General features: G+C 48.7%; 1 protein-coding gene and 1 pseudogene across 1 annotated transcript in view; both read left to right on the forward strand.

Annotated features, from left to right (window-relative positions):
* Nucleotides 1–1823, forward strand: part of Bub1b (BUB1 mitotic checkpoint serine/threonine kinase B) — a 50364-nt gene extending 48541 nt beyond the window's left edge. The window contains exons 23-24 of the mRNA XM_037204442.1: nucleotides 526–688; nucleotides 1389–1823. Of these exons, the coding sequence (XP_037060337.1) occupies nucleotides 526–688; nucleotides 1389–1433 (208 nt within the window). The 3' untranslated portion in view covers nucleotides 1434–1823. The remainder of the gene's footprint in view (nucleotides 1–525; nucleotides 689–1388) is intronic.
* Nucleotides 1824–3766: 1943 nt separating this feature from the next.
* On the forward strand, nucleotides 3767–5892 carry LOC114705925 (annotated as a pseudogene).
* The last annotated feature ends 13461 nt before the right edge of the window (nucleotides 5893–19353 follow it).

A 19353-nucleotide genomic window follows, 5' to 3' on the forward strand; every position in this document is an offset into this window, starting at 1 on the left:
CTCCAGTTAGCTAACATAAGCAGAAATGAATGGGGTGAGTTTCCTTTTCTGACACCCCTACCCTCTGCAGCAATGGATGTTTCCAGATAAAAGACAAGGAGAGTAAGTCAGACGTTGGTTTTATCAAGTTGAGGATTCTAAGAACTGTGAGGATGTCAGACCCTGAGGTGGGAGTGAGGAAAGTTACTGTTATGGTTATATATATATATAACCATTATATATATATATATAACCATAACAGTAACTTTATATATATATAATGTGTAAAGTTACTACAGAAGGGGTCTGCAGGCTCGGGGGAGAGAATGGCTTTCCGGTCATGTGCCTTCCCCACCGCCAAGGTAGACTTATTTTTGTAGTTCTTTCCTGTGCTCTCAAAAGGGTGTTTGAATGATCTCCAGCCTTAGGTTTCTAGGTATTATCTACATCACTCTGGCACAGGAATGTACTGCCAAGTTCAGCTGAGAAAGAATTCTAATCTTCATATGCCTGATCTTGATAGATATGATTTTTATATTTTATTAGGCTAAAGAATGGTGAATTATGGAATAAATTCTTTGTGCGGATTCTGAATGCCAGCGATGAGCCCACAGTATCGGTTCTGCGGGAACTTGCAGCGGAAGTGAACGGGGTTTTTGACACCACATTCCACAGTCACCTGGACAAAGCCTTGTGGAAGGTGGGGAAGGTATTTAGTCCTGGAGCTTTGCTCCTTCGCAAGACAGGCATCACGTCCCTCACAGATCTCTGCCCAAGCTGTGCTGTACTGTGGGAAGCTGGCCTGTAGCTGCTGTCATTTAATTTGGGCACACTTAGACATACCACCAGTCCTTTTCTGCCAGAGTTTACCCTAAGTGGCACAGTTCTTAGCAGAACACTGCGCCCTGACTGCCTCACCTGTTTTATTCAAAATGGATTCCATACAAATGGGTGCTTTTGAACCCTTTGTTTCTGCTTTCCCTCTGCGTCTCTTGTAATTTTATAACGTGGACTCTTGCACTTACCATAGATTTTATAATAAAATAGTTTTTGTTAAAGTTGTGCTTCTGGCATTTCCTCTACATTTGCATACTAAGATGAATGGTTTAATTCTGGAGAGGAATTGTTTTACCATGGAAACTTATCTGTCCTAGATTTAGAACAGCTGCCATTGGGCTATAGCAAGCCAGCTGGCTGGCCATTTCTTCAGGTGTCTCTGGCCTTTAGCAGGTGTCCGGATGGAAAGCAGGTCAAATGATGCGCATAAGACCAACTTTTCTTAAGTTTCGAAGTTGTGTTTCGTACATGGCTTACTTACATCTGAGTGTTTGCAGTTTTCTTCTGTAGTGGCTGAAAGCCTTTACCAACCTTTTGGAATGAAATACTCACCTCTCTGTCATTTTGTGCAGAAGGAAGTGAGGACTGCTGAGGGGCTAGAAGACGGTTTGGCTTGACTTGAGGAAGCAGGAGTCAGAACAGAGAGGACTCTGAAATGCGGACTGATCGGGAAGAGAGGAAGTCCGAAGACACCGGCCCCAGAGAGGAGCACAAGCTGTCCTTGGCCTTGAGGGCTTGTTCTTTCAGTGAGGGTAATGCAGATCATCTAGTTGTTTGTTCGTGTTAAAACATCAGCGTTGTCTCTTGTCCCTCCATCTGCACCTGATTTCCCCACGCTTGTTCACTGTCACTGCTCTGAGTGCTACAGAGCAGAAAGTCCTCAGTGAGTGTCTCAGTTCAGAACTCAGCAATCTGTACAGCTAAAGCCGTGAAACATGATTTGGATCTGAATGAGAATTAAGAAATATTTTCTCTCACCCAAAATACAGCTCTTCAAACATGGTTAATTTGCTTCTGTTACTGAAGATATAAAATGATAACACTGTGTCTCTCTGTAATCAACCCCTCTCCTCTGCTCTCCTTAGTCCTCAGTTTCCTACGTTGACCCAGGAAATTTAGCGCCTTTAACATAAACTTCCACTAGGAATTCTTCAGCAGGCTAGGCAGCCAAGCTGCTATATGGATGGGCCTTTGTTTCCAAAAGTATAAGTAATTCGTTTCCAGCTCTGTGGGTGACTATTGACTTCCTCCATCGGGCGCCTTCTAAATCTCTGGACTCCGCGTCCTCTCTGACCGCCTCATGCAGCGTAGCGCCCCACAGGTTCACTGTTACTTCCTGCTCTTGGGCCCAGTGTATTTTTCATTGCACCTTTCACCATCTTGTGCACACAGAAGTGATCCTCGTGTGTGCTTGTATATACCAACTCCTTTTCCATACCCCACTACTATAATTTAAACTCTTTAAGACAGGAATTTACCTTAGTTCTCAACTCTAATACCTAGAATAGTATCTAAATAAATAAAACCTTTTACCAAAGTTGAAAAAAGAAGAAAAACAGAACAGAGACAGGAAATGAACATCCTATTAAGACATATAAGTGAGAAATTCAGTGTCCACTAATGAAATACATTGAAACTATATCATCATGAATGGAAATTGTGTCGGGGAGGGGCTGGAGACATGACTCAGGTTAAGAGCACTTGTTGCTCTTCCAGAGGTCCTAAATTTGGTCCCAGGGCCCACATGGTGGCCCACAACCATCTGTTACTCCAATTCCAGGGGATCCAGCACCCTCTTTTGACCTCCGAGGGCACCAGGCACACGTGTGGTGTGCATATATATATATATGTATATATACACGTGCAGGCACAACACTCATAAAGCCTAATATGTATACTTTAAACATGTAGATTATATACATTAAAGAAAAATACACTGGTGAGATAAGGAAGCAACCACTCATTAGCAGGTTCATTCTTAGAAGCCAATTTGGCAGTCTTTTCTGAATTTAAATATCTCTAGCTGAGAAGCTTCTCTTAAGAATGTATATTACCCAGACATTGCTATCGTGTGCTCACACTGCCTTCCTCGCTTCAAGACTCATGGTCCCCAGTGGAGTGACCCAAGTGACACCCAGATATCTTAGAGATGACAGGACCTGAGGCAAGCAGTCACTTCAGCTTGTGTTTTAAAAACACTTAAGGTGGGGCTGGAGAGATGGCTCAGTGGTTAAGAGCACTGACTTCCAGAGGTCCTGAGTTCAATTCCCAGCACCCACATGGCAGTTCATACCCATGGCAAAACACCAATTCACATAAAAACAACAACAATTAAAATAAACTCGTTTGGCCGGGTGGTGGCGGCAGCACACACCTTTAATCAGCACTCCGGAGGCAGAGGCAGGTGGATCTCTGAGTTCAAGGCCAGCCTGGTCTACAGAGTGAGTTCCAGGACAGCCAGAGCTACAGAGAAACCCTTTCTCAAAAAACAAAACAAAAAAGTTAGGGTGCCAGGCATGGTGCCGCAGACCTTTAATCCCGACACTGGAGCAGAGACAGGTGGGCCTCTGTGAGTCCAAGGCCAGCCTGGTCTACAGAGTCAGTTCTGGGACAGCCAGGATCCTGCCTCAGAAATAAATAAATGCCTGAGAAATTTAGGAAGTTTTATCTTTTTTGTTTGTTTATTCTTAAAGATTTGTTTCTTTTATGTTTATGGGCATTTTGCCTGCTAGTCATTCGCTGCCATGTGGGTGCCAGGAATCAAACCCAGGTCCTCATTTTTACACTTTTTTAAAGATTGATTTATTTATTTTATGTGTTTGAGTGTTTTGCCTGCATGTCTGTGTATTGCATGCATTCCTGGTGCCCATGGAAGTCAGAAGAGGGTCTTGGATCCCCTGGAACTGGAGTTAATGGATGGTGTGAGCCACTACATGGGTGGGTGCTGGAAACTCAAGTTCTCTGCAAGAGCAGCAAGTGCTCTTAACCTCTGAGCAGCCCTCAGTTCTTCATTTTAAAATCGTTAAAGAGAATGTAGCTGAACTTGTACTTGTAGTATGCTGAAAATTCATTTGCGTCTAAATGCTTTGTGATCTGTTATGTTAGATACACACTTCTAAAACCACCATTTGTCACTATTACACTCTGTTGTGTCTGGAAACAAGGGAGTGAACGACGCACAGTCCGGCTTTTTAAAAATAAAATATTTAGGTGGGGCGAAGGCGCTTACTCCAAGCTTAACAGCCGGAGTTTGATCCCTGGAACCCACATGGTGGATACGAGGACCAGCCCCTGAAGGTTGTTCTCTGACCTCCACACATGTGCTAATGGCGTGTGCATTTGTGCATGAGTGAGTATGTAGAGGTAGTTCAGCAGGTGCAAGGCCTGGCCACTGAGCCTGATGACTTGGGTAGATCCTTGGGGCCCCCATGGCGGAAGGATGAGCCACCTCTTGCAAGTTGTCTTCATGCACAGCACATACACAAATAAATAAAACTAGATCCTGATGACTGGAGGCGTCTGAGGGGCTGACGGCGGCATGGGACTGGACCCGACCAGCCTCGCCGACTTCTGCCCGCAAGCTGGGAGCGCAACGACCGGGTCGACCAGGCGGCGGCGTGGGCACCAGACTGGGCGAGGGCGAGACGTGGGCTACTGTACCTTGTTTATGTGGTGTTGTGGACTGAATCAAGCAGTTTGTGCATACTGGACAACCACTATTCTGAGATAGACTTACATGTGTGGGAAAACAGACCAGAAACACTTCTGAATTAAGAGCTTGGATTCTGAAGTGTGGAAAGCACTGAGACCTGAAGATGAGTGAACTTGACCAGCTGCGGCAGGAGGCTGAGCAACTGAAGAACCAGATTAGAGATGCACGTAAAGCATGTGCAGATGCGACTCTTTCTCAGATCACAACACTGATCCAGTGGGAAGAATCCAAATTCGAACCAGAAGAACACTGAGGGGCATCTGGCCAAGATTTATGCCATGCATTGGGGCACAGACTCAAGGCTCCTTGTCAGCGCCTCTCAGGATGGAAAACTCATCATCTGGGACAGCTATACCACAAACAAGGTTCATGCCATCCCTCTGCGCTCTTCTTGGGTCATGACTTGTGCAAACGATCTTTCTGGGAATTATGTGGCCTGTGGTGGCCTGGATACCATCTGCTCCATTTACAATCTGAAAACCCGTGAAGGGAATGTGCGTGTGAGTCGTGAGCTGGCAGGACATACAGGTTATCTGTCCTGTTGCTGGTTCCTGGATGACAATCTGATAGTCAGCAGCTCTGGAGACACCACATGTGCCCTGTGGGACATTGAGACCCGCCAGCAGACAACGACACTTACTGGACACACTGGAGATGTCATGAGCCTGTCTCTCGCTCCTGACACCAGACTGTTTGTCTCTGGTGCTTGTGATGCTTCAGCCAAGCTCTGGGATGTCCGAGAAGGGATGTGCCGGCAGACCTTTACAGGACATAAGTCTGACATCAATGCCATATGTTTCTTCCCCAATGGCAATGCCTTTGCCACTGGCTCAGACGATGCTACGTGCAGGCTGTTTGACCTCCGTGCAGACCAGGAGCTCATGACCTATTCTCATGACAACATTATCTGCGGGATCACATCTGTTTCCTTCTCCAAGAGTGGTCGACTCCTCCTTGCTGGGTACGACGATGACGACGACTTCAACTGCAATGTCTGGGATGCACTCAAAGCTGACAGAGCAGGTGTTTTAGCTGGACATGACAACCGCGCCAGCTGCTTGGGGGTAACTGATGATGGCATGGCTGTGGCAACAGGGTCCTGGGACAGCTTCCTCAAGATCTGGAACTAAGGCCAGTAGGTGGATACCATGGTGACTGGAAGACCATTCCAACCTTGAAGCGTTACAGTGATAGCATATCCTATCCAACCATACTAACGTGGACATCCACACCTCTCCTCAGAACTTCAAAAGGGCAAGAGCTTTTTTCCTTCACTTATTGCTGAAACCAAGAGCACAACTCCCATTAAGAGAAGGATCTCTGTGCTGTAAACTAAAACAAATTGTGCATTGCATTCCTTTCGGGGCCATTGTCTTTGTTTTCTTTTTCTTTTTTGTCTTGGGTAAATTTTAAAAGGAAATACTACAATAAAAATGTTAACCAGAAGGTAAATAAATAAATAAATAAATAAATAAATAAATAAATAAATAAATAAATAAATAAAACTAATTTAAAAATACTGCTTCTGAATAAGATCTTGAGTTGTCACAAGCCGATTCTGTTGGTAGTGAAAGGATGGTTGATAGGCGTGCGGTGAACATCGGCAAATGGGCTGTTGCCCCACTGGAACATCGGCTTCTGCCGTTGCTCCTGGGAGGCCCCCGGGTCAGCCTCTCCCTGACACTGAGGGTGGCCCTGCGGTCAGCCTCTCCCTGACACTGAGGAGGCCCCCGGGTCAGCCTCTCCCTGACACTGAGGAGGCCCCCGGGTCAGCCTCTCCCTGACACTGAGGAGGCCCGTCAGCTTTGACACTGAGGGGCCGGGTCAGCCTCTCCCTGACACTGAGGAGGCCCCGGGTCAGCCTCTCCCTGACACTGAGGTGGCCCCCGGGTCAGCCTCTCCCTGACACTGAGGTGGCCCCCGGGTCAGCCTCTCCCTGACACTGAGGTGGCCCCCGGGTCAGCCTCTCCCTGACACTGAGGTGGCCTAGACGGCTAGTTTGCGAACCCCTTGCTCACAAGGGGCTTCGTGTCTGCTGCCCTGTATCCAGCAACATCTATAATTCTCAAAGGTGAAAATACTGGGGGTGGGGGGTGGCTACAGATTCAGAGACCGATTATATTGGTTCTGAGGTTAATGTCTGTCCTTAGCTCTTGATCTCACTGATTTATGCCATTTTATTATGCTGCTTGGCATGCTAACTGACTATTAAATTCACACTGTGATATATTTCACTGTCTAGGTTATACCTTCAGATTAAAGTTAGGCCAGGTGTGGTCTGCAGGCCTGTAATCCAGAGACTGAGCAGGACCTCGAGGTTGAGGTCAGCCTGGGCTACTTATAGAGACTATCTCTGAAAGCATGGTTTCAGAAGTGTACTCTTTATTTCTGTGAATACTAAATTTGGGTTCAGGCTCAGCAGAAACAGTGGGAGGCCACTGTGGGCTGCAGATACAGAGCCCTTTTGTTTGTTTGTTTGTTTGGTTGGTTGGTTGTTTTTCGAGACAGGGTTTCTCTGTGTAGTTTTGTACCTTTCCTGGATCTCACTCTGTAGACCAGGCTAGCCTCGAACTCACAGAGATCCGCCTGGCTCTGCCTCCCGAGTGCTGGAATTAAAGGCGTGCGCCACCACCGCCAGGCGAGCCCTTTCAACTTACCTGCTTATGTGATGTTTTTTGTCTAATTGCTGCCGTTTTAAGATTTGCAAAGTGAGATTGGACTTCATGGAAACAAATACTGGAGTAGGGATTCACCTCACTTGGTCGAGTGCTTTCCCTGGCAAGCTCCACATCCTCCTTTGATTCCCAGCACTTGGGAGGTGGAGGCAGGAGGGCCAGACACTAATTTTCCTCAGCCACAGAGTGAGTTTGTAGCCTGGACTGAAAGTCACAAGATAAATAGAGCCTTGCTTGGTGGCATACACCTTTAATCCAGCACTGCTGATAGAGGCAGGCGGAGCTCTGTGAGTTCCAGGCCAGCCTGGAACATAGTGAGACCCTGTCTATAAATAAATAAAACCACTTAAAATCTGTAAAGAAGAGATGAATATGTACTTGTTAGCTTTTATATTTTAAAATTGAAAACTGTTAATGCTAAAATAAGTGCTAATAAAGGTGGGAAAGATGTACATATGAACTTTCACCAAGGCTGGCTGAGAGGAAATGAAAGCTAAGGGTGAGTGAATGTGGTACAATGAATGAGAAGTTGTGTGAAGTACAGACTCAGAGAGATGAGCGAGGCAGAGAGAACAAGGTAACTGTTGGGTGGTTCTTCCATGTCAAGGGCATGCCATCACTGCATGGACAAGAAAGCCGTTGCTCAGGATTCGAGACAGGCCTGTCCCCTCCGCCAATGCATGGGCCGGTGGCCAGCAGCCTATGATTAGGCCCATGGCTGTGGCCACCCAGAGCTCTCTGCTTTCTTCCCTTTAAAGTATGCTGTAGCATTCATTTGCCTTGTATTGACTTTGCATTTCTAGTTCAGGTGAGCCGTATGTGGAAGTGGGGGTAGGTTCTCTTATCTACCCAGTTAGGATTTACATTACAGGGGTCAACTGTGCAAGTCTGGACCTGCTTGTTCCTCAGTGTGATTCCCTGCCAGGCAAGACAAAGTGTGGTGGTCAGAACGCTGCCTTTTTTGGTTGTTTTTAAGATGGCCTCACTGTATAGTGCTGGTGGCCTAGAACTCACTGTGAAGATCAGACTGGCCTTATGGCAGTCCTCCTGCTTCTGCCTCCCAAGGCTGCAGTTATAAGTGCATTCCACCACACCAGGCCTAGACATGCTGCCTTTGAAGCCAGAATGATTGGACTTGAATCTTAGCTGGGTACCTTATCTTCTCTGAGCCAATGTCATTTTCTAAAATGCTGATACCCTAGAGCCTGCTTCCACGGAGTGTTAAAAACTGATGATCTCAGCATATGTGTTTGTGTTGATTTAGTTCTAATGTTTAATGGTCTGAGGTTCCAGGAAGACCTTGATCCTGGCTAGTTGATTGGAGCCTTGCTATCACACATGTGCATACAAGTGGCCTTCTGCACTTTCCTATATAACCTTTACATCAAGATCCACCACAATGCCAGCAGGTTTCTGGGGGGGAGGTGCGCTGGGATTAATCACCACACCCTTTCCCACCCTCTTTTACATCATATTTTTCACAAACCTGTTTCATGAGGTGCTGAGCATTGAACTCGGGGCTTTGTGTGCTCCCCAGCTCACAGCACACTTTTCAAAAGCAGTTGTAACTTGGTGGTCCTATATTCCTAGGTACAGAATCTATTACAGATGGAAAAATAAAACCACTGGCTTTTATGTATCCTAGCTGTGCCCAGGCTTCAAATAACTTGGGTTCTCCCCTTGGCAGAATAACACAATTTAAAAGAAGCTCTACTATATACCATGTTTCCACGTCGTAAAAAGTGAGTGGCTTGTTGTAAGATGGGTTACAAAGGAAGGGCAGAGGTGATGGACAGTGGTTGTTGCAGGGCGGTAAGCTCTCTCACTGGCCTTTCTCAGGCCTGCTCGGGCTCGGGGCTGTCTTGCTTAGGACGTGTTTGTGAGGCTGGGGGCTGGGTTAACACCTCCACTCCTTACCCCGGGCAATGGAGGTGACAGGTTCAGTCCCCAGTGCTTTGAAAGAGCTGGAGCTTGATTGGCACCAAATTCTACAACCCCAACCCTTCCTTCCACTTCCTTGAAGTATGTTGAAAACCGTTTGGGAGCTGGAGATGTAGCTCAGTGGCGGAGTGCTAGCCTAGCTTGCGAGGCCCTAGGATCCATCTCCAGCATCATGAAAATAGATGATTAATTTTTAATGAAAAGCGTGTTGGGACCAGGGCGTGGCGCAACAGTACATGAGTAAGGCTCTGATTTCAAACCCAGCAGCACAAAAGCAAAATACAACGGCCTGGGGAATTGTTCCTCCAGCCATGTGGTGGCAGGATAGTCATCAAGGCAGCCGCCTTCCAGGTCACTGGGATTCCTGATGGTTAGAACAAAGGCTGTTGCCAATAGCAAGATAGGGAGAACACCCGGGGAGGCTTGGAACTGTGTGGCAGGCACATCTTCCCGGAACTAAGTACTCAGAGGCCAGCACCAGCCTTAGAGAGCTCCCAGCCATGAGGACAAAACCTTCTGTGAGAGTAGGTCTCAGGAATGCACCTGCCCTGGTCTGCCAGTCCTTCAGCGTGGCAAAGAGGGGCCATGAGAAAGCAGAGACGCCCCGACACTGATGAGGGATAGATCAGCCTGAGCTGTGGGGAACAGGGGCAGCAAGAGCCAAGGGACAAAGTGCCCTGTGGGTAGTAGAACACCCATAAATAGTCCAGAGAAAGCCTAAGAGACTGAATGGGAATAGATGGTATGGAAGAGCCAGGAGAAACTGAGGCAGAGCACTGTACCCCAAACATCCCCAAACTGCCTTGTGCAGTGGAGCTGTGCAGGACCAGGCCTGAGCATGCTCAAGGTCCCTAGAATGAGGAGCACCATAGACCCTGCAGATGGGTCCAGGTGTTGGCAGTTTTAGTGTGGGGGTGTGGACAATGTCCTTGAGGTCACCTGAAAGGAAGATGGCTTAGTCAGCACTCTACAGGGACAGAACCAAGATGAATAAATGTGTTAGGTGACCTGTAAAATAGTGACAGCGACTGAAATCATACCTGAGGGTCTGAGAACCTGGCAGTTACTCAGTCCTTGAAGGTGGTGCCTCCACAGTTGGGTAGTCCCACCATAGCTGTCTCTCACCACTGGGGTGGGGAGGCGACAATCCACAGTTACAGGGTGCCTCGGTAGTGTGGCTACTGGGAGCCTAGAAGAATCCTAGAGAGCCCCTGCTTCCTAGTCCATGAGGGAAACTTGGAAACTTTTGCCGTCTGTGAAGGATTTAGTAACAGGGAGAATCAAGTCGGCGTTTTGTGTGTGTGTGTGTGTGTGTATGTGTGTGTGTGTGTATGTGTGTGTGTGTGTATGTGTGTGTGTGTGTGCGCGCGCGTGCATGCGCGCACAAAAAGTGAAACAAACATCCTTCTGAAAGGCATTTTGAAATGCCTATGAAAACCATTTTTCACATGACCTGCTACCTGAAGGTGCCACCCACAATCAGGGTGTGCCTCCCATATCAGTCAAGGCAATCAGGACAATCTTCCGGTGAGGCTCCTTACTCGAGTGATTCTAATTTGTGGCAAGTTGACATTAAAACCAATCATAATAGAGGGCCTAAGAGGTCTGTGACCAAGCGAAGCACATGGTAAGCCCTGCAGTGTCTCTCCAGACATGCCAAGCTCCCTAGTCCACTGGGCCAGTTTCCCTGGTACTGGCAAAAGCCCCTGTTGCCCTGTAGGGACACTGGGCCAGGAACCTCCATATCCCTTACCTTCAGCTTGTAGAGTCAGCCCCAGAGGACAGAAGTCTCTGTGGGTAGATGGGCAGAATGGCGGTCTCTGTTGGGGGAGGGGGGTCATATTCCTTCTCAGCACCAGAGGCAGCCTGTGGCCAAGTGGCCTGGGTTGTCAGTGTCCTCTTTATGCTGGCCAGTCAGTCTGTACATTTTGGGGTGCTGGGGATGGAACCCAGGGCCTTCTGTGTCCTAGACACATCCTCGGGCCACTTACTGTCTTGCCTTAATTCAGAGTACTCAGTGTACCTAAACTTGGACCGTAATAAAGACAGGTCAAGAAACTGTTCTGGCCGGGCAGTGGTGGCGCACACCTTTAATCCTAGCACTCAGGAGGCAGAAGCAGGTGAATTTCTGGGAGTTCAAGGCCAGCCTGGTCTACAAAGCAAGTTCCAGAACAGCCAGGGCTACACAAACCCTGTCTAGAGAAAACAAAAATAACAACAAAATTGTTCTGAAATCTAAAGGTTGGGAGTAATATCAAAAGAAACAAAAACCGGATAATCAGGAGGGTGTATCTGCTTCTCTGTTTTGGTCCATAAGGCTCTTTGGACCCCCAAAGTCACTGGCTTGCCATTGCGTGCCCTATTTACCCTCATCCACCAGCTAGTGCTGCCCATGGCCCCCCACAGACATGGTGCCTCCTTCCTCTCCCCTCCTTTCCCTACAGGGGAAATCTCTGGCTGACTTAGGGATCTGGGCCCACTGACATCACACAAAGCAAAATCCTTGGCCTCTTCCTGTTTGCGCTCAGGCTTTTGACCCTTTTCTATTTTGTGCTCTGCTGTATCCCTTTCTGAATGCAAGGCAATCAGTGGCTTAACAGAAAAAATTCAGGGGAAAATAGGAAGTTCCCTGAGCTTGACTCAGGAACTGGGAAAGTAGCCCTGCCAGTGACCAGCTGCGGATCAGAGCAGGCCAGCCTGCCATTGCTCTGCCTCTACACAGGCCGGTGCTTCCTACCTCAGGGCTGAGAGAGAGGAGCAGGACCTTTCTTGAGCGCACAGCAAGCCACAGACTCATCTGCCTGCCCGGTGTCCAGCTCTGAGAAGAGCATGGCTGGAGCCGCCCCATCGCTGAATCCAAGCCATGAGCAAGCGAGATCCCGCCTCCTACGCCTCCTCCCCGAGGCCTCCGGCTGCAGGCATTGACTCCTGCTTCACTGCTTGATGAAACCAGTTCACGGACTTCCTCCAAGGTAGCACATGAGATCTTGGAATGTGGTTTTTTTAAAAAGCCAGTAAATATTTATTAAGCTCCATAGATGTGGCCCCTTATCTATGATAGGATTTAAAGAAATGGAAGGCCTCCTTATTCCCTGGAAGGAGTTTATAATTTAGAGTTAATGGGATATAACAACAGAAAGTACGAGAGAAATCAGAGTCATCGTAGGCAGCAAAATGGCTCATGGGTATAAAGGTGCTTGCCACACAAGCCTGGCAACCTAGTTCAGTCCTTAACCCTTTGTGTGGTCGGAGAGAACTGGCCCACAAAGTTGTCCTCTGACCTCCATATATCTCCAGATAGCCATGGCATACGTGTTCCTCAACCCCCCCCCATCACGCACACACAGTAACAATAAAGAAAACATGGTAAAGGGCATTCTTATGTGTATGTATACGTGCCACAGTAAGTGTATGTTCACCACGGGCATGCAGGAGCCAGCAGAGGTCAAAAGAGGGTGTTGGATCCCCTGGAATTAGAGTCATGGGTGATTGTGAGTCTCCGTGTGCATGCTGGGGACCGAACTCAAGCCTTCGGCAAGAGCAGCAAAGCTCTTGCCTGCTGAGCTGGGGGGTAGAGGTGGGGAGACTTTTTAGAGAGACATCTCAAGGAAGCAGGAGCCAAGGATGTAGAACCCATCGTCCATGTTAGTACACCCAGAAAGTGAAAACCAGTGGAGGGGGCAGCCAGGAGCCACCACAGCTGGGCAGCAGTTGGAGCTGCCTTGAATTAAGTAGTCTGGAACTGGGGTGGGGCGTGGGGGACGGACACACAACAGCAACAAAACCAGCAAGGCATGGCTACCTCACTTAACGAAGCCTGGAGCTCAGCAGACAAGTGATCAAATGTTGGCTTTTACCTCAGGCTGGTCCCCTTGTGAGAGCGGTTGGCTAGCACAGTTTGGGCAACTTGAAGCTGGAAAAAGAAAAAAAAACAACAAAAAACCTTGCAGAAACCCTCCCAGCCAGTCTCCCCAAGTATCTCTTGGCCAGAATGTCACATATTTGGGGCCTACGACAATCCGTGCCCAAGGGAAGAAAAAGAAGTTACCAAGACGGTTTGGTCCAAGCCACATTCATCCCCAGGGCTGGGAAGGGACTCCTCCCTGGGCACACGGTAGAAGGTGTACATACAGATAAATGGGCTTCATCCACAAGGAAGGGGGGTGAACCTGGTTTAGAAGGGCAATCAACAATGTCTGCTACATGAAGAGTGCTAGGAAAAAGGCGGGGAGAAAGGATCGCTTCTCAGATATGCTCTGTCACGGCCTGAGTGAGTTAGCCTTAGGAAGCCTCAGTTGCCCCATCTCTAAAATGGGATAATAGCTTTTGCCCAGGCTGCAAATTTTAGTGCAAATGGGCACTTGTTGGCTGAGTTATCTCCAGCAGTTAGCAGGCGCTCGGGTGTTTGTTGGAAGGGTGGATCAATTCACTGAGGTGCTGTGAGGTTTGGAAGAGCCAATGCTTAACAAGGCCTTAGCACACCGAGGAACCTGCAGGATGTGTGGGGAGAAAATCCCCTTTAGCTAAGGCTCAGGAGCCGCCCCGCCCTCCACAGGCCTGCTGCTGCCCCTGCTCTCCCCGAAGCTGGGATGGACATTTTCAGAAAGCTCGGCATCGGTGCATGGTGCTGAGCCACAAAGACCCATCACTCCCTACACTGGTGGGGGGCCCTGCTCGTCAGTGTCTGTGGCCCCCTGGCTTCCGGCCAGTTGCTACTTGGCACTTCAGTTTGTGACTGTCCTCTGACTGGCTTCTGAGCAGCTCCCCACACTGCCCTGAACCCCTCAGCGTTAACCCCGCCCCTCCCTGGACCAGCCTCACGCACTTCCAAGGCCACCTAGCCGGGATCTGGATGGGTGCCCATCACCGACAAAAGGCTTTTCTTTTTCATCCTTTTCCCACTGAAATGCCAGCCGGTTTTCATTTCCCTCCCTGCTCTGGCAGCGGTGGGCAGCCCCTCCTGGAGGCACTGCTCCCCGCAGAGGGTCCTCTGTAAGGGACGAAACACTTAGCCCTCAATCAGCCAGGCTGCTGCTGGGCCTGATGCCAGCCGGGGAACAACGACGGACTGAAAGACGCTCCCACCTGACCCCTGAGCTCCTGGCTTTCCTGTCCCACGGGCGGGAGCCCTCCAGCCACAGAGGCAGGCAGTTCCTTGTAAATGACCCACCACTGTGCTGTGTCATCTAAAAAAAAAAAAAAAAAAAAAAAAAGCAAACCTCCTCAGTAAGTCTTGCCTGTGCCCTGAATTGCCCCTGTAAAAGCCAGACAGAGCCCAGATCCTGAGCCTAGCAGTCCCTCTCTGACTTGGGACAGGCTCTTCAGACGCTGAGCTGTGGGCTTCTCTCTGCCATCTAGGGTAATTGCACTCGCCTTGGGATGCTTCGAGGAGGGAGTCGGCACAGAAATAAGGCAGAGAGAGCCTGGCCTTCCCATGGCTGACTGGGAGATGTCCCCCAGTGGGAGCGTTTCTCTGTACAGCCTCCGTCACATGAAGCGTCTGTTTTGCAGTTCCAAAGAATCCCATCCTCTATTTACCTCCTTGAAAAGTCGTGTTCCAAGCAAAAGCTCCTCTGGAGGAGAGTCCCTTAGCAAGGTCACTCCTGACCCTGTGACATTCTGACTCAGGATCCCTCACTCATCTCCCCCACAGCACTGTGACTAAAAAGTGGGCAGGAAGGGAGGTCATAAGACGGTGCGCTCCTGCTGTGTGAGCCCTGGGTCTGTGCTTAGAACTGTGTCCTTACACCGCCCAAGCTCCCTGAAACAAGGGTGCTGTCGATGTGGAAGCTTCCCAGGGAATAGTCCTCGCCTTCCTTCAGGTCCCTCACAGTTCCTCCCACCTGTTCTGCCCATCAGCAGCCAGGATTGTAGCCCAGCCCTGACACTGGAAGGCTCCTCTTCCTCCTCTTTACTTCCAGGAAGAGAAGCAACCTCACCCCAGGTCAAGGCTGCGGGGTGGGGATGGCCCACAGTACCCTCTGCCACGTGGTCATTAATGGCCCCTCCTGGCACCGCTGGCCTCAGTTGTCTTTGCAGAAGAGGAGGAGTTCCTGGCCACATTCCCTCAGCTGCTGCCCTGGCACCCACATCTAGAGACTGGGGAGACAGGCCTGTCAGCAAACTACAGGGAACCGGGAGCAGAGCCAGGAAAAGGCACACAGGGGACCTAGAGCATCCCCATTGACGGGACCCTGGAGTCCCCTTCCCTCTAGGAACACCTTGAATGGATCTAGTGATTCTCCCCTTTGTGGCCATCCCCCTAGAGTGGGTGCAGTGACCTGGGATGCCTGATGACCTCTGTCTCTGGTCTAGCCTTCCCCACTTGAAGGCCAGGGGTAGATCAGCTCTGAGGTGCACGGGCCTCCAGGGACAACCCCTGCTCATGTGCCCAAGCTGTTCCTCTCAGGCTTGCCCTGGCCTGGGCTGGGCTGGGGTGGGTGTGGCAGGAAGTCTGTTAGTCTCTTCCAGGCACTGACAGTGGAGGCAGGTGGAGACAGGCCCAGCTCAGTCAGCAAAAAGGCCATTGTAGAAGGCGGGTAGGGAGTGTGGGGAAGCACCGCAAGATCTAGACATTTGGGGCCGTAAAGAGGAGAGTTTTGGACACACCAGAAGCCGGAAGTTTGTGTGTAACGTTTTGCCACGTAGGGAGAAACTTTGGAATTATTGGTTTATGAAAACGTTAGATTTCCTTATTGACCTGGCTTTTCCAAACGCATCCACACATGGCAGTCTAAAACCATGCAGTGGGACAAAGCAAGTGCAAGCCATTGTTCCTGCCGAGCCGACTCTGTGAAGTAAGGGAGGTTCTACCGCCTCGCTCGTAAGGCTGTGTTCATTCACAAAAACAGAAGCGAGCAAAGTGAAAGACTTTGTTTTGAAGTTGTAAGGACACTGGCTTGGCTGAGTCACACTGCGGCACATCCCTGGGGGCCAAAATGTAAAGGCCAAAATGTCCACGGGGACAGGGCTGCTGCTGCTGCCTTGACAGAGTTACTGAAAGATCACACTCGGGGCTACCGGCTATCATGGGCTTGTGTCCGCGGTCAGGGGAACCCCCAAACCTGTGAGGGGGAGAATTAAGTTCTAGTCCCACTGCCTCTAATTTCCTCCGCGTTTTTGCTGAATCACCTCATCTTCCAGGGCTGCAGTCAGCATCTTAGAAGGAGGGGTGGGGCTTCCTCGAATCCATTTGAGCTCTGAATCATGTGTTCTAAGTAAGGGTGGCTAGAGCATACAGCCTCTTCAGATGTTCGCTCATCCATTCCACTAAATGACCCAAGCAGCTGCTATATCCTGTCCTAGAGAGCTCAGAGGCTACTGGAGTGAGAGGTGATTCAGAAGGATAAGGAGGGCACGGGCACTCCACTGGCCAGGACTTGGGATACCTGAGACCTCTCACTCACAGCAGGCAGCCGAGCCTTTTCAGGAATTCTTCCTATGGCTGGCAGCTCTTCCCTTCGTGTGGGCTGTGCGTGTGTGCACATGTGTACAGACCCGAGTTTACAAATATCTCACCCCAGCCATGCGACACGACAGAGGAGTCTCAGTCTGTGCAGGCCATCAGCTTTGAGAAGTCCCTAAAGGTACAAGGGATCTAAGAGACAGCATCCGCTGACCCTCATACTCAGGAAGTGACCTTAATTAGAAAAAGTGGTGGAGATGTTGCGACGCCCCCTGGCTGCTGTGTTTGTGGTTGGCGAGGGCAATTTTTGGTAGCCTGGCACCCAGTTCCCATTCCTTGAGTGGTAGCACACTCATTTTCCAGTTCATACGTGTGAAAGCAGAAGCACTGTCTCCAGAATCTCCCGCCCCCTGGTCAGAATGAGAGGTGGGCACATGACCTAAGCCAGCCAATCAGAATCCCCTTGGTCCCAGGGCAGGGTTGCAATAGGTGCTTGGAAGCACCTTTTGTCCAGGTGTGAGCGTCTGTGAAGACTGGGGTCAGTGCTGTTGCTTAGAGGCCCCGAGGCTGCCCTGATTTCTCTGTTCTATTCTCGATCTCCGGGCTGGTATTGGGAGAACGTGGCTGATCCAGAGTGGGAGGGAGGCGGCTTGTTTTGTTCTGTCCACCCGCTCCCGGTTATCTGTGACTGCTGGTTACTGTAGCAGAAGGGAGATGTGTCTTCACTGGGGATGCTGACAGTTTCTTCAACATTTCTGCTACTACTTATAAACCGACAGGAACCTAGAAATGTTACAGTTCCTAAAGAGAGTGGCTGTAATTGTTATTTCAATCAATTATTCTTTCAAAATTAGTATAATAAACAACCCACCTCTTAACCCCTTCAATCTTTATGTTGTCCTTCCTTCTAAAATTTGAAAGAATTTCTGGAAATTTGAAAGAAGAAAACCCGTTTTTTCATATGCCCACACTGCCTTAGAATGGAATTGGAGGATGTTCAAATATATGTATTTTAATTATTCTTCATAACTTGTGGGTTTCCATGCTAGCTTTGTATTCTGTATTTGAAATTTTAAACTCTTGCTTATTTATTTAGAGCTTTTATTTTATGTATATAGGTGTTTGCCTGCATGATTTTTTGTGCACCGTGTGTGTGGTGCCCACAGAGGCCAGAAGAGGACATCAGATCCAGTGGTTCCAGCTGCCATGTGGGTGCTGGGAATCAAACCTGGGTCCGCTGGAAGAGCAGACAATGCCCTGAACCACTGAGCTATTTCTCCAGCCCTTCTTGCTTATCTTTAACTTTATAATTTTAAAACTAGAAAAATATACTCAGTGAAAATTTCAAATAATGCAAAAGCTATTTTTTTTTTAAGTAAAAGATTCACTAGGTCCCATCTCGGGGGCAAGAGCATGAGCGTTTATTGTTCAACACAGATGCAGAAATATCTTTTACTTTTCAACAGACATGAAGTGCTGTTTTCTCGTTGTCTTGCAGCAAATTGGTGTCTTCTCTTTTCTCTTAGCTGTCGCTACCATCCTTCCCCCGACAAACAGATACAATTTTCAAATTTTATTTTATTAATATTAGTGTGTGTGTGTACATGCATAAATGCCAGGGCACACATGTGGAGGTCAGAGGATAATCTCGCTCCTTCCCCCATGGGATCTGGCACTCCAATTAGATTGTCAGGTTTGTGTGGCTATAACTTTTACCCACTGAGCCATCTTGCTGGCCAGCTCCATCTTCCTTAAGGATCCAGGTACTTGGTTGCATTAGGAAGGACCATCCTATATTAGTCAACCCCCTATTTGTGAACCTTATTATAGCTTCCATTTTTTTTCTAATCACAAACAATACTAATATATGTGTGGGGTGGCAAGAGAGAGACATCAGATTCTGGCAGGCCTAGAACTCTTTATGTAGCCTAGGCTAGCCTCAAACTAACAGTAATCCTCCTGCCGTAGTCTTCGAATTGCTGGAATTACAAGTATGAACCATGATAGATTTGCTTCTGACAAAATTTGCATCTGTCTGGGTTTTAGATCCTGTGTAGATAGCTATTTCCTCACAATGTCATGTTGAAGGATAAAAAGGAAACAGAGTTCTCCAAAAAGAACTGCCTACCTAGTTAAAGGGGAAATGTTTCCCGTTGGCCCCTGAATGACGTTCGGATTTTGATTCCGTGATGTGGGGCACTGAAATCGTCTATGTGTGCAGCCTGAGACCTTTGCACAACAGTGCCTGAGACTCACGACTGTAGAGGATTAACTTGCTGACCGGGTAAATAAGAAAGAGCAATAAAGAACATAGACCAGCCAGGAAGAAAGCAGATGTTCATTGATCTTCCCGACGAACAGTCCCCGCGCCAGGAGCTTTGTTCGCTGAAGCCCCACAATCCTGGGAGGCAGGTGAAATTGTCTCCATTTTACAGATGGTGACATTGAGGTTCAGTTGGTTAAGCAGTATGCCAAAGTCACTCAACTAATGAACTGTGGAGCTCAGATCTGACCTCGAGACTGAAAATTCAGAGCTTAGGGTGTTAGCCACGTTTTAGGAAAAATTAAAGAACGAATATTCAAAAATAGTATGAACACCTTAGTGCCATCTTGGACATCAGGTGGTTAGAATCAACAACTCCAGCTTCCTCCTGTCAGTACTCGTGGGCCTAGGAACAGGTGTTGGCCAGTGTGGGGTGGGCTGCCCGCAATGGGACAGCCGCTGCATAGGTTAGAGGCCAGCCTTCACCAGATTTTAGTGGAAGCCACAGAGAGGAGGTGTTTCAATGGCGGGTTGGGTGGGA

The sequence above is a fragment of the Peromyscus leucopus genome, chromosome 4 (genome assembly GCF_004664715.2).
Source record: "Peromyscus leucopus breed LL Stock chromosome 4, UCI_PerLeu_2.1, whole genome shotgun sequence".
Lineage (NCBI taxonomy): Eukaryota > Metazoa > Chordata > Mammalia > Rodentia > Cricetidae > Peromyscus > Peromyscus leucopus.